The sequence below is a fragment of the Choloepus didactylus genome, chromosome 12, assembly GCF_015220235.1.
Source record: "Choloepus didactylus isolate mChoDid1 chromosome 12, mChoDid1.pri, whole genome shotgun sequence".
Taxonomy (NCBI): Eukaryota; Metazoa; Chordata; class Mammalia; order Pilosa; family Megalonychidae; genus Choloepus; species Choloepus didactylus.
The window spans coordinates 7,091,221-7,116,870 of NC_051318.1; the positions used below are offsets into that span (position 1 = coordinate 7,091,221).

At 44.8% G+C, this 25,650-nt stretch overlaps 1 protein-coding gene across 3 annotated transcripts; it reads left to right on the top strand.

The window, feature by feature from the left end:
• Positions 1-10,365: 10,365 nt before the first annotated feature.
• LOC119507130 (annexin A11-like) lies at positions 10,366-19,673 on the top strand. 3 transcript variants are annotated; one of them, XR_005211141.1, is made up of 3 exons: positions 10,366-11,333; positions 13,940-14,306; positions 19,177-19,673. XR_005211141.1 is itself a non-coding variant. In XM_037800234.1 (3 exons), exons 1-3 carry the CDS (start codon positions 10,995-10,997, stop codon positions 19,261-19,263), a joined length of 603 nt encoding a protein of 200 aa, XP_037656162.1. In that variant the 5' UTR covers positions 10,366-10,994; the 3' UTR covers positions 19,264-19,673. The 3 variants fall into 3 exon arrangements, 2 of the variants coding, with proteins under 2 accessions (XP_037656162.1, XP_037656163.1); XM_037800234.1 differs by having other exon boundaries at positions 13,940-14,116; XM_037800235.1 differs by having other exon boundaries at positions 13,940-14,089.
• The last annotated feature ends 5,977 nt before the right edge of the window (positions 19,674-25,650 follow it).

Sequence of the window (25,650 nt, forward strand, 5' to 3'; positions counted from 1 at the left end):
ATTTAGAAAACATCTTAATTACTTTTCATTTTCCCCGATTTATCCTTCAACAGAAATATTTCATGTAAACTTGGTAGCAGATACTGCATCTGATTAGTTTAGTTTTGCCTTATACTCCTTACCAAATTGCCCATGAAAAAGCAACCATTCATGGCTCTTTAAACATTATTTTTGCTTACAAACACCAAGAAAAATAAGTGCAAGAACTTAATAAGGAACAGCAGTAATTTGGTTATCAGTTTTCAAAAATGTTCCAAGTGCCACAAAGAAGCATGAACCAATTTCCATGTGGATTTCGGGGAAGGCAGGGTGCTTCCTGGACGGGGATAATCTGAGACTCTGACAGGCAGGAGGGGTGTCCACAGGGAGAGACGCAGCGGGGAAGGCATCGAAGGCAGAGGGACGCCAGGCGGAGGACTCGTTACGACTGACCACAGCCCATCAGACCAAGACCCCGGGGATGGAAAACCGCACCGTCCCATCGCCTGATGTCTCGACACTGCCAATCGAGTGTGGCAAACCATCGACCGTGAGATGCACCCTGATTCCAAAGATGCTGAAACCTACCCGGGGTGGGTTGAATTGTGTTCCCCAAAAGGCACGTTCAAGCCCTAAACCCTAGTTGGTGACTGGGGCCTTATTTGGAAATAGGGTCGCTGGTCAGGATTGGGGTGGACCCATCCCACACGGCTGCTGTCCCCACAGGCAGAGGGCGGGACACACGGGGAAGACGACGGCCACTGGAGGACGGGGCAGAGCGGGGAGGGTGCATCGCAGGCCACGGGACGCCCTTAGGTGCCCGGCGACACCAGAACCAGAAGAGGCCAGGAAGAAGCCGCTCGGCAGGCCTCAGGGGGGCCCGGTCCACACCCTGACTTCAGACCCTTCGCCCCCAGAACTGTGAGTGACAGATCAGTCTCGAGCTCCCCAGCTGGTGGTGCTTTAGTGCAGCACCCCTGGGAAACCGAGACATGCCCCCGCCCGAGCCCCTGAGAAAAATGTCTTAAAATGATGAAACAGAGGAAGTGAAGAGCAGATTGGAGCAGCAGGCGGGAGAAGGAACCCAGAGCAAACATGAAGCAGGCTTGGGCGGCCTTCGGATGAGAACCCACTCGCCTACAAGGACAGGGACTCTGCCTGTCAGTGACTGAGGAGGGGGCAATGGGCCCTCTCGGTGCCCCTGGAGCTCCAGCACCTGCTCCGGGCACCTGATGCCCAGGCGGTTGCGCCCTGCAGCTCTGCGTGGCTGCAGCGGGCCCCGCTTCTCCCCCGGCCCCACCGGCAGACTTTCCACAAAGGCCCCGGCAGCCTGGGAGACTCATCTGACTCCTTCTCCCAGCGGGGACCCCGGCGCCTCGTTTCTACCTAGAGAGGAAGAAAGCTGGCGAGTCCGGCTGCCTTGCTTCCCCGCGCAAGTGGGTGCAAACCCAGGGGACAGGAAGCTTCCCGAGGGAGCGGAAGGCGCTTTTCTCCCATTTCATTCTGTGATGGAAAGTGAACCTTAGAGCTCTGGCTTTGAGGTCCAGAGAGACTGATGGGCTGCATTTTTTATAATCATCACAAAGGGGAAGTCCTGGGCCTTCACTTCAGATCAGGAAATGCCCTTTCGAACCGCCACTGCCTTCTGACACATACGCGCCTGCACACAAACACACACAGCGAGACCTTTGCAGGAGAAAAACAGACACTATTTTTGATTCTACGATGTTGGCTGTCATAAGATTTTCAGACATCAAGCAGAAATGGATGGCTTTCAATTTGCTGGATGCAAGTGACTGCTGTCTCCACATTTGTCTATGGTGACGTTAGAAGCAGCAAACCAAGGACTTACACGCATGTTTCATTAGTAGATAATTATGTTCCTTATAATTGGTTTCTAAATCAGACCATTTCACACAATTACGGTGTTTTCTTTGCCTATTCAGTCCATTGAAAGGAGAGTAAGAAAGTTCTTTATTATCGAAAGGGCATATTCTTAACGTCTATTATGGAGTGAAAGAGATAAAGAAAAATAAACACACAATTATTTTGCATACATAGAATACCCCTCATTAACATGCGTCATATATTCAAAAGGAAAAAAAAGGACCTTGGAGACTTTTTCAAACATAACAGGAGTAGCAAAATACGAAAAGGGGAATTTGATGGTGGGGGCAGATGAAAAATAATCAATAAAGAAGTCATGCTGTTTAAATGCCAAAGTCGTTTTTCACCCAAATGAAAAAAGAAAATTGGGTGCAACGAAGGCTACAAAATACTAGCGACAAAGGCGCGACATGGGCCCTGTGCTTGGAAAATCCACGTTTTCCCCTTGCCTTATTTGACAAGCTCTGCCTGGGCACCATGCCCGGAGCGGAGGAGGCACAAATGGGCAAACCTGCCTCAGTGTTGACCCCGGGCTCTGAGCCAGAGGCCTGAGTTCAGATCCAGCCTCCACCAAGTAACACTGGGCAAGGTGCAGACTCTCTGTGCCTCAGTTTCTCCTTCTGTGAAATGGAGGTAATGTTAGTCCGTCTCCCTCTTGGGGATCTAGTAGGGGTTATAGATATTACTGCACAAAGCACTTAAAACAGCGTGGGACAGGGCGCAGGCTTTAGGAGAGTTAACTAGTAGTATCCTCCCCAGAGCTTTACAGCTTTCCTCAGGGGGCAGAGATGCTGCAGGCAAGTTTCCAAGAGACCCCCGCCCATCCTCCAGCTCTCTCTGGGCCCATTGCAGGCGTCCAAGGCCCCCTGATTGCAGCCTCCAGGCAGCCCCTGCCGAGGGGCTCCTCCACCAGGATTTCTAAGGCCTCGCTCCTCATTTGGGGGTGGGGGGTGATGCTCACAGATAGAATTTTTTAAGTTTTAGATTCCACCCAGTACATTTTTCTTACGTGGCTGGTATTTTCTACCCCCAGCATATGCATTTGAGATCAGTTTGGACGGTGCCTTTGTGAGCCCCAGATTTGGCATTTAGAGCTCATAAATTAAAGAAAGAAGATGTTGCCTTCCAAACCAGTTGTGAACTACTTCGGGGCGGAGAGCAGCGGCCTGGACCTCACCTGCGTCTGTGAGGAGGGGGAGTCGGGGCTGGCAAATCCCTGAGCTCTGAGGGCTGTGGAAGAGGTGAGCGGCCTCGTAGGAATCGGTGGGAGATGAGCTCCCCAGGCAGGGTTGTTTTAACAGCAGAATCGACGCTGTCACTTGGATAAAATAAAGCAGTGGGAATTTTGGGTGCAGAAGGAGGCCCACCGGGGCCAGCGGCGGGCGGGGGACAGTGAGCCTCGGCAGGGACAGTGCAGGCGGGAAAACCGAAGTCCAGAGCGCCTGCCACCCGGGCAGCAACCGGCGCCCAGCGTCCCCCATCGGGGGCCGGGGCTGGAGGCCGGGGGCCAGGGGCCGGGGGTCGGGGCCCGGAGGCCAGGGAGCTCCCCGGGAAACCCGGAGAGCAAGCGCGGAAGCAGGCGGAGCAGCTGGGACGGGCCACTCCTCTCTGTGCAGAAGGCCCTCCAGAGAGAGTCATCATCCGGTTCCGAGTAAACAGCGTCAGTCATTGGGTGAAGAGGCCAAGAATGAAGTGCTTGACTTTGTGGCCTCCTGGTCCCAGGAGCCCATTTAGAATGTTCTAGTCCTGACAGAATGCCTCGGGTGAATTATGTGCCCCAGACAAACAGGTTCATAATCTTAATCCACTCCTGTGGTGTGGGGCCACTGTAAATAAGCCCTTGTGAAGACGCTGTTTCAGTTACGGTGTGGCCGTCTGGATCGGGGGTCTCAAGCCCCTTACTAGAGACCTGACAGAGAGAGAGAAGCCAGGGGAGCAGCCGGAAGCTGGAAGTCCACAGAGCCGGGAGGACAAAGGAGAAGATGCCTCCACGTGCACTGCCATGCAACGGAAAAGCCCAGGACCAGGGATCCCCGGCAGCCAGCCCGGAACGCCACATCACCTTGCTGACGCCTCGATTTCGGACTTCTCCCAGCCTCAAAACTGAGTCAATAAATTCCCACGGTTTAAATCAACCCTTTGTAGGGTAGTTTTGCAAGCTCACCTCCCTTTGTTGATAGATTCCAGTGCTAGAGCCCTGGGTCGCCGTGGGCATGGGAGAGGCTGGGCAAGTACATTTTCCTCGGCTCTGTCAACCTAAAAGGCCTGGAAACCAAATGGCCATCCCAAGTCCCGAATTATGGTCCAAGGCTTCTCGGAGAGAGGGCCGATTCCAGGTATGGTAGCAAGAAAGTATCAAAGACTATGAGGGGCATGTCAGACAAGGTCTGTCTACGTAGTACGTGGAGTAGAAAGAAGGGAAATTAGCCAGTTATGGACTTGGATCAGAGTTCAGAATATTTGTAAAATTCAAGCTGTGTCACCTTCAATTGTGCATTTGTTGGAGTGAGAGGAATGGAAATATTGAACCATCTGGGTTCCTGCTTCTCTCCTCCATGGCCAGTTTCCCTGAGGGGATAAATCTTCACTCTGACAAGTTGCTCCTGTTAAAAGCCAAATACGAAGCCCTCAAACCATACAACACGGGCTCCAAATCAAGTACCAAATTCAGGCCTTCCTGAAGCCCACTGAGCCTGCACACAGTTGGCCAGGAGAGATTCAAATGGACTAGCACCAGGGGAATGGAAACCCCAGCTTTGTTTGTAAGTGTGTCTCTGTTCCTTCTTGTACACATTTATTCATTTACTCATACGTCATTACGGAAGACCCCCACAGCACGCGGACGAGCCGCCCGTGCGTAAAGACCAGACAGACGCCTAAGGCTCCTTGGCCACAGGAGCTGATGAGGTGCTGGGAGACAAAACACAAAACCAGATGCAGATGAACAGGTAGCACAGACAGTGGGTGGGTATACACCACCTGGGAGCAAGATGATCCAGAAAGCTTCTTGGCAAAGTGGAGTCTTCAACCGGGTCTCCAAGGAAGAGGCAGATACGGGTTAGTGGGAAACAGAGAAAGCCCAGGAGCAGAGGGGAAGCCCGAGAGGAGCAGCGACGGACCCCGACGCATGGAGGTGTGGAAAGAGGGAGGCAGGGTCTAGCGAGGGCTTCCTGTGTGCCAGGTGCCATGAGAAAACCTTTCCATCTCATCTGATCTTCCCCACAATCCTCCCAGACACACTGCGTCATCTCCAGCTCGCGGACGAGAAAGCCAGAGGGGGCCGGGGTCATGCTGTCCACCCAAGCCCACAGAGCCGGGGTTGGCACATCCCCACCCACCCTGGGAGCTGGAGCCCCTCGCGGGCAGGTGGGCCTCCCCCTCACACATGTGCTGAGGACCTTTCTCTAAAGAGGGCCATTTGCAAACTACTGGCCCCCAAAAACGTTGCTCTAGTTTAAAATCAAAAGCATAAACAACTGCTACCTACGCAGGAACGCGCTCTTTTCACTCCACCTTTCACTGTCATCAAGGTGGCTTGTCTGAAGGCCACGAAGGTGTCCAGTGCTCTCCGGCAGGTTCAAAGGCGGGTTAATCCGCTTCGCAGAGCAGAGCTGTGTGACATTTGCAGGCCCAGCGGTCCTTTGCAAACGAATCGAGGCGCCGGTCATGTTGCGCGGCAGCGACGTTGCCATCTGCCCGACGTTGGGCCGTGTGGCCGGCAGCTGGTCGCCTGGAGGTGAGAACGTGAGTTCCATGCCAGGCCCGAGGCCGGGACAGGGGACAGCGGCCAGTTTCCCAGAGCTCCCAAAGGGCTTAGCTCCGGGAGGGGCAGAGAGCTGGTAGGAACCCCGGGGGAGGCCGTTTTTCCTAAAGTTTCCTTCACTCCTGCACTGGCCAAACGACTTTGGGTAGTTCTTTATTTTTGATTTTTGCTTTCTTCCTCTCAGCAGTGCTCGGGGGTGAAAAAGCAGAGCTGCATGTTGTTCAGCCTGAGTGACATATGTGGAAAAACCACCCCTACAAAGAGGATATTAATTCACATACACCCTAAGATGCAATTTCATGCTCTTGTAAGTTTAATGCTTTCACAATTAGGTCCAACTTTTGCTGTAATCCTTTTCCAGAAGGGGCATTATGATACACTATTTAGGAGGCCATTTTCTCCCTTCAACCATTATAAGCTAAATTAACTACATTAAGAACTTGCTGGGAATGTATCTGGAAATATACGAAAAATTAAGACTGGTAGCAGAAACAATACTCAAGATATCCTTAAATACAGTGCCTTGGCCAAAATTTCTACAAAGATGAAAGGTGGATTATAAGGAAATGTGTTATTATGTTCCCCAAAAGGCTCAAGGGTATCACTTAGAGAAGGCAAGTTGGGCCCATCGTCGGCTGCTGGGAGGGTCACCCCATTTTTGAGGCTCCCGATTTCAGTGGTTAACCCGTGCACAGCGTCAGTCTTTACTGGGGCCTGTGATGTAAGCAGCATTCGGACTCGGGGGTCCCCGCTCAGCCCACCCCCGGGTGGAACGCAGTGGCGGGAGAGCCCACCCGGGCCGCGGGACACGGCGCGGCAGTGAGGTCACGATCCGGCAATGGGAGCTCCAGTTAGGAAGTCACTCTTCTTAAAAAAAAAAAAAAGTGCCTTAACTAAAATAAAAAGAAGCAGAACATAAACCCAGAGGCAAGGGTGGCACAGAGAAGCAGCTGAGTAAGGGTCGCAGGCTCAGAGGGGGCTGCAGGAGCCAGGAAGCAGGAGGCAGAGAGACACTGCCCACGGCCACGACACTGACAGCGCAGGCAGCTCAGCCACGTGGGAGCAGAGCAGGGCCGTGGGCGGCCGGGAGCCGTGAGCACGTGGCGGGAAGGCCCAGCAGGAGGCGGCACCGAGCCGGGACAGGCGGGCCCAGCGCAGCCCAGGGGCCTCAGTCAGGGGCCACAGGAGACGCAGACCCTGTGGAAGCAGAAATGCTGCCCAGGTGGCCTCGGCCGTCCTCTGGCTCCCCGGGGAGAAGAATCGAATTAAAAGTAACAGTTTTGTAGATTATAAATGACACGTATTGATTAACCTTGTCTACGAAACAGTGACAGCAGAGAATAAGTAATAGGGAAAACGTCTTCAAGTAAGTTCTTTTACTTTTTAATGACCAATGTTCCTGTTTTATAAATTTGAAAATGAAATTTTTAACCACACAAATTGAATCCGCTTGTGTACCTCTGGAGGGAACTAATATCGAGGACCGTGTCCCTTTTTGCACCAGAGTATAATTGGATATTGACGATGCCAGTTAAGGACCGAAGACGACATACACACGGGAATAAGAGGTACAAGTCCTCCTAGGAAAACTGGCCTGGGACAGCTCTGCGCCTTATGACTGGTCATAAAGAAAAATTCCTTTTTTGGGCAGCACAAGGCCATTAATAAATATGGAAATCTTTAGAAAACATTACAGATTAAGATGGCAAAAATTCTTCTCACATATAAAAGTAATTTGCAACCCTAGGAGCTTTCCAGAAACCTTCACATAGAAGTTAATACTAAAGCCTTAATACCATGTGATTCTAGCATTGTTAGATGAAAAGAAGGTATTTATGTATTAATCAGAACCTCTTGTTATGCCTGTGTAGAAACTGGCCAAATAAAATAAAATATCAATTAAATAAAACTATCCATGGTAGCCTTATTCCTCTTATCGGTAACTGGTCAAAGTATGGCATTGTACAATTCTGATCAGTGACACACAGGAAGTGGGCATGCAAAGGACTATGAAGAGAATTTCTCATGGTGCCCTGGCTGCTCCCCACCCTCCACCCAGTCACTGGATCAGCACATGTGGGTCCCTGGTCCCAGTTCCAGAGGGTGCAGAGTGACCCTCGTGCACATGCTGGGGGCACGGCTGTCTGCCCCAAGCGGTCTGGGGGGTACCTGAGGGAGTCGCTGTCCAGAATTTGCCCTGCAGGAGAAGGCGCTCACTGTAGGAGAGCAGTCAAGGGGCTGCCCCAGAAAGGGATTGCCTGGGATAGGACACTCAGGGCAGTCTGGGACTATGAGGAAACTGATTCCCAGGGAAGAGGGGACATTCATAGCCATGTAAATGGGGGATTCCCAGGGACACACACACATGCCCAAGACAAGACGCATGTGCAGAAAGGACCAGGGAGGCCCCTGTGCTTTGGCCTGGAGCTATTCTCTAAACTCATCGTATGGCTAAGCCCTGATTGACAGCACTGCACAGGTCCATCTGTAAAGACTGGGAAAAGTGTTTCCTTTTTTCTTTCTTTTTAATTTTCATTTTCCTTTTCCCCTTCCTTCCTTCCTTCCTTCCTGCCTTCCCCCCCTCTCTTTCTTTCTTCCTTCCTTCCTTCCTTCCTTCCTTTCTTTCTTTCTTTCTTTCTTTCTTTCTTTCTTTCTTTCTTTCTTTCTTTCTTTCATCTCCTGGCACTCAAGGAAAGCTCTGTCATAACACTAGCTGGATGTGAACTTAAGGGACAGACACCTCAGAGTCTCAATTCCAGCAATAACACACTAAAATATCAAAATATCCAAGTTTCAAGAAAAGATTGTAAAACATGCAAAGAAACAGGAAGGGATGGCCCAGGCAGAGGAGAGAATTAAAGCAGTATAAACTATCAGTGAAGAGGACCGGATCTGGGACATGCCAGACAAAGTCTTCTTACAAAATGGTCCCAAATATGCTTAAAGAGCTAAAGGAAAACATGGACAAAGCACCGAAGGAAATCAGGAAAACAATAGATGAAGACAAATGGAATAAAAATAGAGACATGGAAATGATGAAAAGGAACCAAACAGAACACAGTAACAGAAATTAAAATTTCCCTAGAAGGTTCAATAGCAGATTAGAGCTCACAGAAGAATCAGGGAATTGAAGATAAGAAAACTAAAATTATCCAGTCTGAGGAGCAGAAACGAGAATGAAAAAACATGAACAAAGCCTGAGGGACCCATGGGACACCTTCAAGCACGCCAATATCCACACTGTGGGAGTCCCAGAAGGGGAAGAAAGAAATGGGCAGAGAAAATATTCCAAGAAATAATGGCTCCCAAAATTTAACTAAAGACATGAATATGCACATCCAAGATGCTCAACAAACTCCAGACAGGATAAATCAAAATATACCTACACCGTGTTACATAATAAACTGTCAAATGCCAAAGATGAAGAGAGAATTCTGAAAGCTGCGAGAGAGAAGCAGCGTGTCGTGTACAACGGGAGCCTCAATAAGATTAAGTGCCAATTTCTCATCAGAAACCATAGAGGCAAGAAGGCAGTGGAATGATATATTTAATGTGCTGAAAGCAAAATATTGCCAATAGAGAATTCTGTTCTGGAAGAATTTTGTATCCCTCTTTCAAAAATGAGGGAGGAAATAAACATTACCAGATACACTAAAGCTGAGGAGCTTTGTCACCACTAGACTGGCCTTGCATGAAATGCTAAAGGGAGTTCTGGAGGTTGAAATGAAAGGACACTAGACAATTGACTGAAGCCACAAGAAGAAATGAAGATTTCCAGTAAAGATAATGACATTGGTAAATATAAATGCCAGTACCATTTCATTTTCTGTTGTTGCTATTCAAAGATACAAATTTATTTTTCAAATGGTGTAAACAACCCTCCCGTGCAGATACTGTATTTTCATCACCAGGACTGGTGACTAAAGCTGAGAAACTGTACAACATAAAGCGTGTCTACCAAAGCTTTAAATGTGCTTTCTAGAAAGAAGAAAAGATCTAAGATAAACAGAGCCCCAGAGGTGACCCTGTGATTAGAAATCAGTTAAGCAATTACCGTAACTGCCTTCTCTCCCTTGGGAAGACAGGATCACAAGTGAGACTGATATAAAAATGAAAAGGCTTACACGGAAAAAGGGCAAGGCTGCCTTGCAGAAAGACTATTTTTAAGACAGCCGAACTATGAAAATGGTAAAATGTGTACAGGGATGTTTGATCAATGTAGACAGAGGATTTATAGCCTATTGATTAGAAAGGCCAGACAATGTTTGCAGACATATAAAATATGTTTTCATGGTCAAATTTAGTTAATGAAACAGGGAGGGAAACAGAACTACTTGAAAGTAGGAAAAAAATCACTACCAGGGCCTATTGGTTTTCAAGAGCTATTTTATGTCTTCACTGCATTGTAGAGGAATAAGAAATTGTGTTCATGTACAACATTCAGAACTATAAAACTCCTCTCAGCTCCAACTTCAGCATGGATTATTCAAATTCATTTTTACAAACAAGAGAGCTAGCCTGACCCGGTTCAAATTTAATTACTTAGTGAAAAGAAAAGCTGAAGCAGACTTGCAATGTTTTTGGTTAAATAATTACCCTTTAACTTTAAAGCAGTTTAAAATGAAACTATGCTACCACCTACCTGGTTCATCTTTCACTCACAAAATGTGTTTTTAAAAACCTAAGTGCACAAACTACGACAGATTAGGCTTCTTATACATAAACTATTTATGTGAACTGTTCATTCTCTTTCCGGCCAGTCTGGGTCTGTAAAGACATGCTGCCTGAACCAAATGCCAAGTCCTGCCTGTTGCTCTCAAATCTTCTTGGGAACCCCAGAACCTGATGTTCTGAATGACGGTATTGAGAAGTTTCCAGCGTCTTCTATCACGCCTCTGCCAAGATGCACAGCCTCGTGTGGCTCTGGCTCTGGGGACCTGCTCGGATGATCGTCACCCCATAAGATGCGAGCTTCTCCAGGTCAGGACTGGGCACGCGTGGCACAAAGATGCCCAGCAGAAAGGCTCCCAGCTTCTCCCCGACTGCCCCGATACTCAGGCCAAAATCATCAGCGTCTCATAATTGCAGCACACTTTTCTAAGGGGATTTTCTCTAACAGGAAAGCAGCAGAGCGTCACCTTTCTCTGTGTTGGACGCACGGTGGCCTGACGATGCTCACGGCCGGTTTCCCTGCTCAGCTCTGAAATTCAACAGTAAACTGAAGTGGGGGCTGGACCAGCCACGTGAGGTCCATGGAATGAACCGTGTCCTGCTCTCAGCAGTGAACCCAGCCCTGAAGTGACCACTCCGGGCAGCTGGGAGTGCTTCCTGGGCCTGGACTTGCTGATCTTCCGTGACCAGGGTGATGCAGAGACGCAACCCCTGGGTGCTGAGCCCAGCACGGACACTGGGCCTTGGGTGGAGGAACAGATCCCCCCATGCCAGCCGCGAGCCACCTCGGGGGGCCTGTCGGCTGGGGGACAGCAGGCATCAGGAAGCAGCGGTGGTCGTGGGTGGTTGGGGTACCAGGAGGGGCATGGCCAGCTCCTGCACCCCAACACAGGCCACTCCCGGGACAGACCGGGGCGCTCCCGGGGGGGGCTGGTCTGCAGCCTGCAGCCCCTCAGATCCAGGGCCTGCCCCTGGTCAACGGCCAGTCCCGCCATCTCTCAGCCCAGTGCCAGCTGGACGCACGAGTCCTACGGTATTTCTGACTTATAACTCCACTTTTTACTTCCTGCAGGATCCAAGAGGCAAATGCATAACATGTAATGATAAATCAGTGGTTTGGGACTCAATGTAAAATATGTAATTTGTTACAAGAGCTACATAAAGGTGGGGGAACGGGGAAGTATAGGAACACAGTTTATGTGTACTATCAAAGCTGCTAAGTTGGTATCAAAGCAAACAAGATTGTTACAGATTTAGGATGCTACATTTAAGCTCCATGGTTACCACAAAGAAAATATCAGAGATCATGCAGACTCCTAGAGACAGAAAGGAGAGTGCAGGTTTCCAGGGCTGGGGGGCAGGGGCAACAGGGAGTTAATGCAAAATGAGTGTAGGGTTTCTGTTTGGGGTGTGGGGCAATTTCTGGCAATGGATGGTGGTGAGGGCACCGAAACTGTGGTGATTAATCCCTCCAAATGGTGTGCTTGGGAGAAGCTGGGATGGGAAGATTTCTGTTGTGTATATGTTTCCACAGTTAAAAAGAAAGAAAGAGAAACTAAAGAGATAATGGCAATTAAAATGCAGTGATACTGGATGGGATCCAAGAATGGAGGAGAAAAGCCTCAAAAGACATTCTTAAGATACAAGAAAAAATTGGAATATAGACTGTAAGCTTTATAGTGATGTTAAATATCTTGCACTTGGTAACTGCACTTAAGGTGATTAGATGAGTGAATATCCTTGTTCCTAAGAAATGTACATGGAAGTATTATTTATTTAAGGAGTATGATGTGTGCAACCTGCTCTCAATGTTCAGAAAATTAGATAGATGGATAGATAGATAGATAGATAGATAGATAACAGAATGATATGGCAAAGATGGCAAAATTGGTCCATCTGGGCACCCAGGGGCAGGGGGTTTGTGTTATTTTTGCAACTGTCCTCTAAGTTTCAAATTATTTCAAAATGAAGTTTTTAAAAAAAAAAAAAACAAACAGATTTGAGAAGGTTCAAATAGTTTTGCTATTAAAAATTTCTCAGCAATTCCTCCTCTTTACATCAGTGTTGTCCCCACCATGCCTGTATCATTTGTGATCCCAGCATTGGTTTTCTAAAGCCCCAGTAATTAGACAGTATCTGTAATAATGTAATAATGTTGGCACAAACATAGTCATGTTCTAAGAAGTCACCCAATGATTAATTGTTGTTAATTAAAGAAGCTGTTGCTTTCTACTAAAATGTAAGGATGACAACAGACTGTTCCGGGTAAATGGCTGACCTTACAGAATGCAAGTTTTATACACCAGCTCTAACTGTTCACACACTGGAGGCTCATGATTCACTGTATTGATCCGACAATCTCATTTTAAGTTGATGAAAGAAAGGCAGGCAGGCTGCTGGAGCAAATGGTGTCCTTATATTCTGGGACAGCCCAGTCCTTATATTCCAGGACAATGACAAGAGTCTCTAAGAAGTGCCTTGTATTTAAGCCATTGCTTGACTTACGCGACTCTTGTTGGGGCTTGACAGCTGTGAGCTGTGCAGAGATTTGCATTGTTGGACTCGACTGAATCTCCCTGATTTGAATGGAACAATACACTTCAGATGTTGCCATCAGAATCAATTAATATGTGCTCAGTATCTCTTGGATTCCAGTCTCATATTATGTTCTCTTTCTGTGTAGATATATTTAGGAGCAAATCAAATGCCACTTGTCCATTTTCAAATAAGCCTCCTCAGTTTTTAATTAAATTCTTAGAGCAGTTTGTCAACCTTGGCATTTTCACATAAAACACTGATAATTATGTAAAGATTCTGAAGAGATGCACTTAGAATGTGTCAATTTAAGAAGCACAATATCTGAGAAAGGGGGGAATGGGGAGAATTGAAACCCTGGCACAGGCTTATTCAGGGCATGGAAGAAAGCAGCCCAGCAGAGGTGAGTCGTGCTTGGCCAGGCCAAGGGGACAGAGAGCAGCCACCGGCAAGAGATGAAGTGGAAGCCACTGCCACGCACATCTGCACCTTCCCTGGGAAATTCTACCCTTGATTTCTGGAAAAATCGTACTTAGGAGCTCCTATATAACTGGGGAGCTGTGCTGAGAGCCAGCCCGAGTTCCTGCTAGAACAGAGGGAGGGAGCTGGTGAGAGAGGGAAGCAGAGCTGGATAGACAGAGACCAGGAGAAGAACAAGCACACGGAGGGACGGACAGACGGCTATGACTCATGCTGATTCTCTGTGATCCACAGAAATACAGCCTGTCACCATTCCTGTTCTCTTAAATAGAAATAGCATCTGGGTTGCACCTGTCACCAGGTATCGTCAGGTGTGGACACGCATGAGTCGTCTCTGCCATGGCATCCGCTGCACTGTGCCTCCCTCCATCCAGTCCGCTGGTTCCCGAAGTGTCCAGGGGGCACTGCGGCGCGGAGGGCACCAGGGCCACCCCCAGGAACTGCGCCCTCCGGTCGGCACTTGCACTGAAGTCCCCACGGTCACCCGGGGCTCTGCAGCGAAGGGGAAAGGGCCCCTCCCTCAGTAGGGCACATTCAGCCAGGCGTGTTCCCAGTCAGGAAACCTTTTACCCCAGCGACTGACGGGGGGTTTGGACATAGAGCTTTCTTTGTTCTTACTTGCAGGCCCCATCGTGGAGGGCCCATAGCAGGTCAAGTGAGAGAAACCACCGGCCTCCCGAGAACGCCTTGTGCTCCTGGAAACCAGGCTCGGTGCCGGGGCACCTCCTCTTGCCAGGCTGGAAGCTCTCCCAGGCGGCCCCACAAAGCCACCAGGTGAAGCAGAATCCAGGTGTAGGGCAGGTATTTGCCATGTGTTTCTCCTTGTTATCATATTTTAATGCACTTACTACACAAACAAGAATATGTGTAATGGGGTCACAAAGCCTAATCATACGTCAAATGCCCATTAACAAAACACTCAACTTCAGAAGGAGCAGAGGACCCAACCTCGAGCCTGCCAGCAGATGTGTGACCATGTCTTGAAATTCAGGTTTGTCATTTCCTTGCTTTTTACATATACATGTACAAGAATGTTTATTGCTAAATAATATAGGGTCTGGTTTTGCATATTGGGCTTCATAAAAACGTATCACCCTGTGCTTGGGCTTCTGGGACCAGCTTTCTCGATCAGCATTGCAGAACTACGATTCTGCGGTGCTCACTGCTTTCCACGGTTGGGGAGCAGGGCTGCAGCGAATGCTCTTTTACTTTTCCTGATGCTGATGTGCGAGTTTTCCTAGTTTATATCCTAGGACTGGAGGTGCTCTGTCACAGGGTGAGCAAATGCACAACTCAACAAGACAGTTTCAAATTATTTTTCAATATGGTTGTACCAATTTACTCTCTCACTGGCGATGCGTGTTTTTTCACTCACCTCCTTTCCTAAACTAGGTATTGGCAAACACCTTGATGTTTCCAATCTAGAGGGTTTGAAGTGATTTCTAGTTGAGGTCTTAATTTGCCTTTCCCTGATTGCTGATGAGCTTGAATATATTTATTTGCCATTTGTGTTCCTCTTGTGTGAAATGCATGTCCAAGATTTTACCTGTTCTTCTGTTGGTTTGTTTGTCTTTTTCTTAGTGCTATACAGATGTTCATATATTCTGGATGTTAATATTTTTTTCAGTTACATGTGTGGTGATTATCATATCCCAGGTTCACTTTCTTGCTGTTGTCAATCAATGAACAGAAGTTCTTAACATCAAAATAGTCAAATTTAAGACTTCCTTTGTGGTTAGGGCACTCTGTGTCATGATTAAGAAATCCTTACTTATCCCCAGGTCATAAAGATATCCAGATTTTCTTCTAAAAGTTTAAAAATTTTGATTTTCACATTTACATCCTTAATCTATCTGGAATTTACATTGATGTTTGCTTTGAGGTAGGGATACAATTTCACGTTTTTCCAATATTACTTCTAATGATTCCTGCACCAATTATTGGGTAGTTCTCCTCCACCACTGACTCGCATGGCTCCTCCGTCATAGATCACATTTCCATATTTGTGTGGGTTTCTTTCTGGGCTCATCTTATCTCAGTGGAATCACTGGTCAGTTTGTCTGTCTCTGCACTGTCATATTGTCTTAATTATCATAGCTTCATTATAAGCCTTAAAACCTAGGGTGGATTTTCCTATCTTATTCTTCTTCAAGAGTGTCTTGGTTATTGTATCTTTTCTCTTCTACTGACACCTTTTTTTACATTGATTCTTCCCATCCATTAAGATGGTATATTGATAATTTACCTTTTATGATCGTTTTCAATTAATTTTATTATTTTCTCAATGTAAATTTTGCACAATTTTGTTAGATTTATTGCCAGATGCCTTAGGATTTCTCTTGTAAATGACAATCTTGTTGATTTCTAAGTATTTGCTGCTAGTGCCTAGAAATGCAATATATTTTTGTATATTGATCCTTTACCCACCTAACTAGGTTCTTTTGGATTTTCTATGTTAACAATCATGTCATCTACAAGTAAAGATATTTTATTTCTTCCTTTTCAAATCTTATACCTTTATTCTCATTTGTTGTCTTGCTGCACTAGCTCGGCCCTCCAAAGCGTAGTTGAACATGTCCCTGGTGACACCACCAGCCCTCTCTGAAATGCCCAGACCGGTCCCGAGGTCAAGGGAAAGCAGAAGAGGGGAGACCACCACCACCACCCAGCCCCAGCCCCTTCCTCCTGCCAAGTTTCTGGGCCTGAGATGCTGGAGGGGATGTGGGGTTTTGATATCACAGTGAGAAGGACTTTTCAAAGCAGTGCTGAAACAAGACTGTCCTTGGGGATGAGGGGGCAGGGGGCATCATAGGACCTGCTCCCCTGGTGCAAAAAGACCCCAGAGACTGGGTGTGAAGAAGGCTCTCACCTGGACATGGAGTCATGCACCCTCTCCCGGCTTGGCTTCTGGTGATTCTTTCCTCATGGGAACTTCCATGGGTTCCCGTCTCCTTGCGGAGCCCCCACCCACCTCTCATTCCTCCAGCCCCTCCAGGCCCTTCCCACTCAGCTTGGACACTGGACTCCTCCAAATTCTTGCCTCTGGCAGGGCCCCCTGGGATGAGATCTCCTGAAAGTGGCCAGAGCCTTCCTCCTCCCCCAGAGATTCAGCTGCAGACCCACCCAGCCAGTTCAGGGGGCATCACTCCCCGGGCACTGCCCAGGGGCCGCTGCTGGGGGCCTGTCTTGCTTGCCTCCCAGGGCTTGGCCAGGGCTAGCACAAATCTCCTGCGGATTCCTTTCCACCTGATGGCTGTTCTAGCCAGGCCCTCTGTTTGGGGACGTGGTGGGGAAAGTCGGCTACCTGAAGCAGCTGTCAGTTTCAGGTTGGGTTTCAGCATGCACTGTCACCAAGATGGGGCTGGGGGGCACATCCACACTCGACTGCCGTATGACCCCAGGCAGGGCAAAGTGGCAGCAGGGCTCCAGAGACCCAAATGGTGTTCCCTCAGCTGAATCCAGCAGGTGGGCTGTGCAGTTGCTACCCCAGGGCCAGATCTCGCGTCCAGCTCATCTCTCTCCCCATGTGGAGGCGGGAATGCAGTGATCCCACGAGACAGTTGGTCAACTCTGCATTCCCTGTCATTGAGGATGCGGACCAAGTCCCGCAGGCATGTCCGTCTCCGGTCAGGGGCCCAGCCCAGCCCTGCGGTCACCTCCTCACTGCCACTGGAGGATACTGAAGTGTGCTTTCAGGCTGGGGACATTTCCTTTTAGAGAATCCTCTCTCGAGTCTGAGAGATCTGTTGGCACCTTGCTTTAGTCAAAATATATTTGACAGATTGTCTTCATAATTTGTAGCACACAGTTATAGCTGTTACTTTGCTTAACTGAATGTGAAGCTTCCTACCTATTTCAGTCCTTTTGTTTTCAATGGTTGCAGAGACATGGAAAGAAAAACATCTTCTGGTTTAAAAAGGTAGAATAAAAAAGGATTCTATAAGGGTCTATATCCCAGGTACCTGGAAAAACAATGGTATCACAGTGACAGTGGAGGATAGAGGGGTTTGTGGCAGGAAACAAGATGAGAGTTTGAAGTAGTCGGAAGCCCAAATAATTAGAAATTCATGATTAGAGTTCAGAAGTCAGTAAAGGAAATAAAGATTGGGGGTTATCTATCAGAGCTGAAGCTACGTCAATAATGTGTAACAACAATGGAGAAGAGTTTTTTTTTTTTTTTTGAATCACTGTCACAATATTTAGTTTTATCTACAGGGTAATTCAGTTGGGCCATTTAAAAAGATAAGGCTCAAGTTTAACAGGTTGTAAGCAGAAGGCAAAGCTAGAAAGCACAGTAGGACTGACATTACAGGCTTGACTTCAAATTCAGGTTGTCTAAGGTTGGTTGGGATTACAGAATGAGACAAAATTAAAAAGGAAGCAAAGCAGGGTCAGTTGGCAAGATGAACTATAGTATGGTTAATGGGCAGAGGTCAGGGATGTGAGAAATCACCAGGGATGAAAGCTAGTAAGAAGATGGCAACACAATTTTGTTATTTCCTACCTGTGTCCCAAAGCAGTCTTGTGGTAAATATATATATGTATATATAGGGTAACTCACAGTTCTCCATGTCTGTATCCTACTTTTTCAGTTCTCTTCTTTTCCTTAAGAGCCAACTTCTACCCTTGAGTCCAAAAGTAGGCAAAGATCCCAATAATTGAATTCCTGACACTTGCTTTGACAACTAACAGCTAACAAGCAATTATAACTATCACTTACAGTGTGCTTTATCATTACAGAGATTTGTACAATACTATCATATTTGATTTGATTGACTGTATTTTAAATATTTAAATTTTTTTTTCCCCATTTTAAGATGAGGAAACTGCATCTCTGACAGGTTAAATGACTTTCCTAAGAATACGGGGCTCGTGCATTTGCACAGGCAGTAGAATGAAGGCTCTATTAGCTATCTGTCTCTACTTGCCTTTACACGTAGAACTAAGGAAAGAAACAAGGAGATCTACATGAAGTTTCAATAAACGTCTTTCCTATGTATAGTAATATCATTCAAATGCATGTGGATGGAGAAGAGTGAAAATTTATTGGGCATGGCAAATCTAAAGTTAACATGCCAATTTAGGTAGAGTCAAAATTACCCTTGAAAATCCTTTAGATCCGCCATGGTGGATAGTCATAACCAAACATAGTGATTCCAGGCCTGCTGAATTTTAAAATGAACACCCTAGACCTATGCAAGGCACAAAAGGCCGGTGCATATTTAGATGTCGAGGTATTCAAATGACTCTGCTTTTAAGAAAACTAGAAGGGGTAGATTTATAAAATGTTCTCAGCTTGGGTTTTCTGGGAAAGATGGCGGAGTAGGGAGCTCCAGAAATCTGTCTTCCCACTAAAACAACCGTTAAAGAGGCAAGAACTGTCTGAAACAGCTATTTTGAAATTCCAGGGGCCAAATGTACAGCATCCAGGGAAGAGTGGCAGGCAGAGGCTGGTAAATTATGGTAAAGAACTGTAAAGCGCTCTCTCTGCAAGGTGGTTCCCAGCACCCATCCCCGCCTCTCACAGCAGGCTGCCGCTGCAGGGTCCAATCCTGGCTAGCGGCTGGTGACAGAAAGGGACATAAAAATTCTCTTCTCCAAGAGCAGAGGTGTGCACAGCTGATCACTACCACAGCTTTTGATTAGTGGATTCGTATCGCTGGGTCCTGGCTCTGAGGACAGCTACTGTGTCAACCCTCCCCGGATGGGGGCAGAGGTGGTGGAGATTTAAAGCAGCAGCGCTTCCTCGGGGCTGCGGCGGACAGTCAGCAGAAGGGCTGCAATTGCTGGGCAGGCCAGGAAAGCTCAGCTATAGGAGTTGTCAGAAAAGTTTTTGATGTCCTTTCTGACCCCCTCCACAGGGCACTTTGGAGCCGGTCTGTGTCCTCTTCGTGGGTCCCTGGCTTGGGCTGGGAAGGACTTCATTCGCCGTGGGCAGACCTTCCTGACAGGAGGGCTGGAGCTTAAGAAAATCTCTGTCTTACCACCACATGGTTACAGAAGCAGGACACAGACATCCCAAGGAGTAATCCCCAGAGCTAACATTTTAAAATATGAAAATGTACAGAGTGAAACAAAAGAATACAAGACAAACAAAGAAACAGGAAATGATGGCCCATCCAGAGAAGAAGCATGAAAATACAGAAAACACCAAGAAGAATGTAGACATACCAAAAAAGCCTTTAAAACAATGATCTTAAAAATGCTTAAGGAGAAGGATGGAAGTATAGAGAAAGAAATACACAGTATCAGGAAAACAATGAACAATATAAGAGTCTATATAGATATCTTTTTAGGCTTTAGTGTATTGGAATAGCTAAAAGTAAATATCTGAAACCGTCAAACTGCAACACAGTAGCCTTGATTCTTGAAGATGATGGTGTAACTATGTAGATTACATGGGGTGACTGTGTGATTGTGAAAACCTTGTGGATCATGCTCCATTTATCCAGTGTATGGATGGATGAGTAGAAAAATGGGAACAAAAACTAAATGAAAAATAAGGTGGGATGGGGGGGGATGATTTGGGTGTTCTTTTTTACTTTTTATTCCTATTCTGATTCTTTCTGGTGTTAAGGAAAATTTTCAAAAATAGATTGGGGTGGTGAATGCACAACTACATGATGGTACTGTGAACAGTTAACTGTACATCATGGATGATTGTATGGTATGTGAACATATCTCAATAAAACTGAATTTAAAAAAAATGATCTAAAATTAAAAAAAAATACTGATATTTTAAGCAGAATAAAATGAAATTCACATCTAGTCAAAATCTGTATCTAATCACTTAATGAAATTTCAGAATGCCAGAGACAAAGAGAAAATACCAAAAGTAGCCATGGAGAAGAGAGATTTCATACAAATGGACAATTATACTGATAGCTGACTTCTCAATAACTACAACAAAAATCAGAAGACAGAAGAATAATACTTTCATTCTGCTGACAGAAAATCATTATCAGCCTACCCTTATTTAAACAAAAACTGTATTTCAAGAACAAGGAATAAAGTCATTTTCAAACAAGTGAAAACTCAAGAGAATTTGCCCCCTTATTCTAATGCACAACGTTTAGGCAGAAAGAAAGTACAAATAGATCTGAGAAGCAAGAAAAAATGATGAGCAAGGAAACTGCTAAATATGGATTAGCCAGGCTAGTGTGCTACATAACAAACCACCTCAGGAACTCAGTGGTTTACAGCCACAATCACTTGTTCTCATGCGTACTGGTCTGAAGGTCAACTGTGGTTCAGCTCGAGCAGCTTGGACTCAGTTCTGCAGCTCCCGTCCAGCTGCAAGCTGGGCTCACGTACACTGCTTGTCTCATTCCGGGTGGGGCGGTGCAAGGGAAAGCAGCTACTTGGGACACGGGAAGGATCATATTTTATCCACTGTCGAATTCCTGGTAACTAGTCCTTTGCCTGATACTTAATGGAAACTCAATAAACTTTTGCTAAAAAAATACATTAATCAACCATAATTGCATTTATAATTGCCAAAGAGCCCAGCAAGTATTAGGCAATTAGTGAGGGTTCAATAAATATTTTTAACCACATTAATACAGGGAGGGAGAAAGAGAAAGAGGGAAGTTTAAAAAAAAGGTAGATGAGGGGTGAGGAGTGGGAGGCAGGGAGAGAAAGATTTGATAGATTCTTGAACTATATATATCTAAAATTAACTATACTTATTAAAACTTTCAATTAATTGGCCTGTGGCTAACAAAATAATTACTGTTGTTATCATGTCCTTTTGAAAACAGTTCTCCAAAATACAGAGATGTTTTTTGAATTCATAAATTAGTCATTTGCTTTTGTATTTAAACTTAATTTTTTTTTTTTAATGTTTTATGTGAAGTACTGAAATTGGATTTTGTAAATTTATCTTGAAACTTTACTGTGGGTTCCTGAAAGTTCTTTCGGCATTAAAAAAAAAAAAAAAGGAACCAAACAGAACTACTGGAGTTGGACACTGTAACAACTAAAATGAAAAATGCCCAGAAGGGTTTTAAGAGCAGACTGAAGCTGGCAGAAGAAAGAATCAGTGATCTTGAAGGCAACACACTTGAAATGCATCAGGCCAAAGCAGAGAAAGAAAAAAGAAATACTAAAAGCCAAAATACCCTAAAGCAGCTATGGGACACCATCAAGTGCACAAATACATGCATTATGGGAGTCCAGGAAGGAGAAGAAAGAGAGAAAGGAGCAGAAGGAATAGTCAAAGAAATAATGACAGAGAACTTCCAAAACTTAGCAAAAGATGTGAATATGCACATCCAAGAAGCTCAAAGAATACCAAATAGGCTAAACATGAAGAAAAATACACGCTGTCATATACTGATCACACTATCAAATGCAAAGGACAGGAGAGAATTCTGAAAGCTGTGAGAGAAAAGCAACATGTATGCACAAGGGAGTCCCAATAAGACTGAATGCCCATTTCTCCTCAGAACCCATGGAGGCAAAAATGTAGTGGGTTAAAATACTTAAACTGTTGTACACAAATAACTGTCAGCTAAGAATTTTATATCTGGCAAGACTCTCTTTCAAAAAATGAGAGATTAAGACGTTCTCAGATAAAAGCTGGTGGGGTTCATCACCACTAGACCTGCCCTACAAACAATCCTAAAGGAGCTCTTCAGTCTGAAAGGAAAAGACACTAGACAGTGGTTCAAAGCAGCATAAAGAAATAAAGGAGAGCCTCTCAACTCTGGGATCTCTCAGCCACTGTGACCTCAGTTTGTTGCCTTTCTTTGTTCCCCGTTTTGGTCAAGTAGGCATTCCTGGAGGCTATCCTAGAGGTTTCTCTTGTGCAAGCTCCAGCTAGACATCCCAAATGGCCACAGTATGCCATGCCCTTACCAAAAGTAGTCCCCCAAAACCTACGTCCCTACCTGAGAGCCTATAAAAATTCACTCAGTAAGTTTTCTCTCTCAGAAACTTAAATTCACCAGAGTTTCCCTATACCAGACAAGTCCTAAAACCCAGAGGCAATAACCTCTCTAAGAATAACAATCAGATGCAGCCACCATCCCCATGCTGTTGACACCCCCTTTCAATATGAACAGGTTAGGGTGCTCACTGCCTAGACACCCCTGAAGATGGAGAAAGAGATTAAGTGAGAGAAATGGATAGCAACAAACAAGATAAGATTTAACAAAGGCTTATGAATACTGAAACTTTATACAAATATATATATATTTTTTGGATGCTAGGGTATTGGAATAGCTGGGAGGAAGTGGGGTGGCATGGTGGAACTGTAATCTATGGCATCCTTTGAAGTTTGCTCTGTGGCTATTTGCTGAATTGTGCTTTGGGGGTCTTCACCCTTCTGTATATACCCTATATTGCATAATGGGGAAGGGGCTGAAGATGTGGCCCATGGCAGCTTTTGAGATTATCTATTTAGCTGCTTGTTGAGCTGTACATTGAGGGTTGACACCTTTCTGCATGTATGTTATATTTTACAGTGATGGAAATGGCTGAAGTTGTGGAACTGTGACCCATGATATTCTTTCAAATTTGCTCTTTGGCTGCTTGTTTTGGTTAGTGCTTTGAAGATTATCATTGTTATGTACGTATGTTAAAATTCACAATAGAAAAATGCATTTAAAAAAAAAAGAAATAAAGGCCTGTGGTAAGGGTAACCATTTGGGTCATTATAAATGCCAGTATTATCATATTATATTGCTGGGTATGTAACTCCACTTCTTACTTCCACAGATGCTAAAATGCAAAGGCATAAAAAGATAAATCTACGTTTCTGGACATACAGTGTACAAAGATATAAGTGGCAACAAGTACAAAAAGATGGTGTGGGGGGAGAGGGGTATAGGAAAAGTATATGTTCAAGTTATTAAAGTAAAGTTGTTATGAAACCAAATGTAATTGTTATATATTTAGGATGCTAAACTTTAATCCTATGAAAATCACAAAGGAAACAGATGAAAAATATATCCAGATAGAAATGAGAAGGCACTCAATATGGTACAACACAAGAAAGCAAATAAATATAAAAGTAGACTTTAACAGAAGTGAGGGACAAAAAATGTAAACGATTTACAAAGACTAAATAGCAAAATGGCAGAAGAATGCCCTGTATAATCAGTAGTGACTTAAATGTAAATGGATTAAACTCTCTAGTCAAAAGGCAGAGACTGGCAGAATGGATTGGAAAAAAAAAAAAAAGCAGGACCCAACTATAGGCTGTCTGCAAGAGTCTTACCATAAAGTCAAAGATGCAAGTAGGTTGATGGTGAAAGGATGGAAAATCATATACATGCAAGTTGTAAACAAAAGAGAGGTGCGGAGGATTAAGTAATATTGCATAAAATAGACTTTAAGTCAAAATCAGTTACATGAGACATAGACGGCCATTACATACTGATAAAGGGGACAATTCAACAGGAAGATGTAACAATTATAAATATATATACACCTAACAGCAGAGCCCCAAAACATATGAAGCCAATGCTAACAGATTTGAAGGGAGAAATGGACAGTTCTAAATTAATAGTAGGAGACTTCAACACCCCACTCTCAGTAATCAATAAGGAAGTTCAGGATTTGAATGATACATTAAACTGACCAGACCTAACAGACATGCATAGAACACTGCAACCAACAAAAGCAGAATACACGTTCTTCTCGGGTGCACATGGATCATTCTCCAGGATAGACCATATGTTGGGTCACAAAACAAGTCTCAATAAATTAAAAAATATTGAAATCATATGAAGCATATTCTCTGACCACAAAGAAATGAAGCTAGAAATCAATAACAGAGGGGGAGAGGGAAATTTCACAAATATGTGGAAATTAAACAACATACTCTTAAACAACCAATGAGTTAAAGAGGAATTCAGAAGCAAAACTGGAAGTATCTTAAGGAAAATGAAAATGAAAATATAACATAACAAAACTTATGGAATGCAGCAAAGACAGTACTGAGAGGGAAATTTATAGCTCTAAATGATTAAATGAAAAAGGAAGAGACCCAACCTCAAAACTTGAATAATTAGTAAAAGAAAAGCAAACTAAACCCAAAGTGAGCAGAAGGAAGGATATAACAAAGATCAGAGTGGAGATAAATAAATAGAAAACAACAACAAAAAAAAAACCAGAGACAACCACAATGAAAGTTGGTTCTTTGAAAGATCAGTAAAATCAACAAACCTTTAGCTAGACTGACAAAGAAAAAAAGAGAGAATACAAACAACAAAAATCAGAAATGAAAAGGGGGACATTACTACCAACACCACTGAAATAAAAAAGTCTACAAGTGGCTAAGAACAACTGTATGCCAAAAAACCAGATAACCTAGATGAAATGGACAAATTCTTACAAACACACAAACTACCTACAATGACTCAAGAAGAAACAGAAGACCTCAACAACCCAATCACAAGTAAAGGGACTGAATCAGTCATCAAAAGCCTTCCAACAAACAAAACCCAAGGATCAGGTGGCTTCGCAGGGGAATTCTACCAATCATTTGAGGAAGAATTAACTCCAATTTTGCACGAACTCTTCCAGAAAATTGAAGAGGAGGGAGTACTCCCTAAACTCATTCTATGAGGCCAATATCAACTACAGACCAATGTCTCTTATGAATATAGATGCAAAAATATTCAACAAAATGCTAGCAAACCAAGTCTAACAGCATATTAAGAATTATACACTATGATCAAGTGGGGTTCATCCCTGGTATGCAAGGTTGGTTTAACATGAGAAAATCAATTAATGTCATACACCATTCAACTAATAAAGGAACAAAACTCACATGATCATCTCAATTGACACAGAAAAGGCATGTGATACTATACAGCATCCTTTCTTGATAAAAACACTTAGAACAGTAGGAATACAAAAAAACTTCCTCAACATGATAAAGAGCATATATGAAAAGCCCACAGCTAATATCCTGTGAAAGACTGAAAGCCTTCCCTCTAACATCAGAACAAGACGAAGATGCTCAGGGTCACCACCATTATTCAACATTGCACTGGAAGTGATTACCAGGGCAATTAGGCAAGAAAAAGAAATAAAAGGCATCCAAATTGGAAAGGAAGAAGTAAAAGTTTCCCTATTTGCAGATGGTATGAGCATGTATCCAAAAAAGCACAACAAAGCTCCTAGAGCTAATAAACGAATTCAGCAAAGTGGTGGAGTACAAGATCAATACCCCCAAATCAGTAATTTCTATACACAAGCAATGAACAATCAGAAGAAATCAAGAAAAAAATTCCATTCACAATAGCAAGTAAAAGAATCAAATACCTAGGAATAAACCTAACAAAGGATACAAAGGACTTGTACATAGAAAACTACTAGGATTG

Excerpts from the sequence above, each read along its gene's own strand:
- LOC119507130 (XM_037800234.1), top strand. The coding sequence starts at position 10,995 with ATGCAGAGACGCAACCCCTGGGTGCTGAGCCCAGCACGGACACTGGGC. Across the intron at positions 11,334-13,939 it reads CTGGACGCACGAGTCCTACG|GCCCCATCGTGGAGGGCCCA; the intron begins GTATTTCTGACT and ends TCTTACTTGCAG. Across the intron at positions 14,117-19,176 it reads AGAATCCAGGTGTAGGGCAG|GGCACTTTGGAGCCGGTCTG; the intron begins GTATTTGCCATG and ends CCCCCTCCACAG.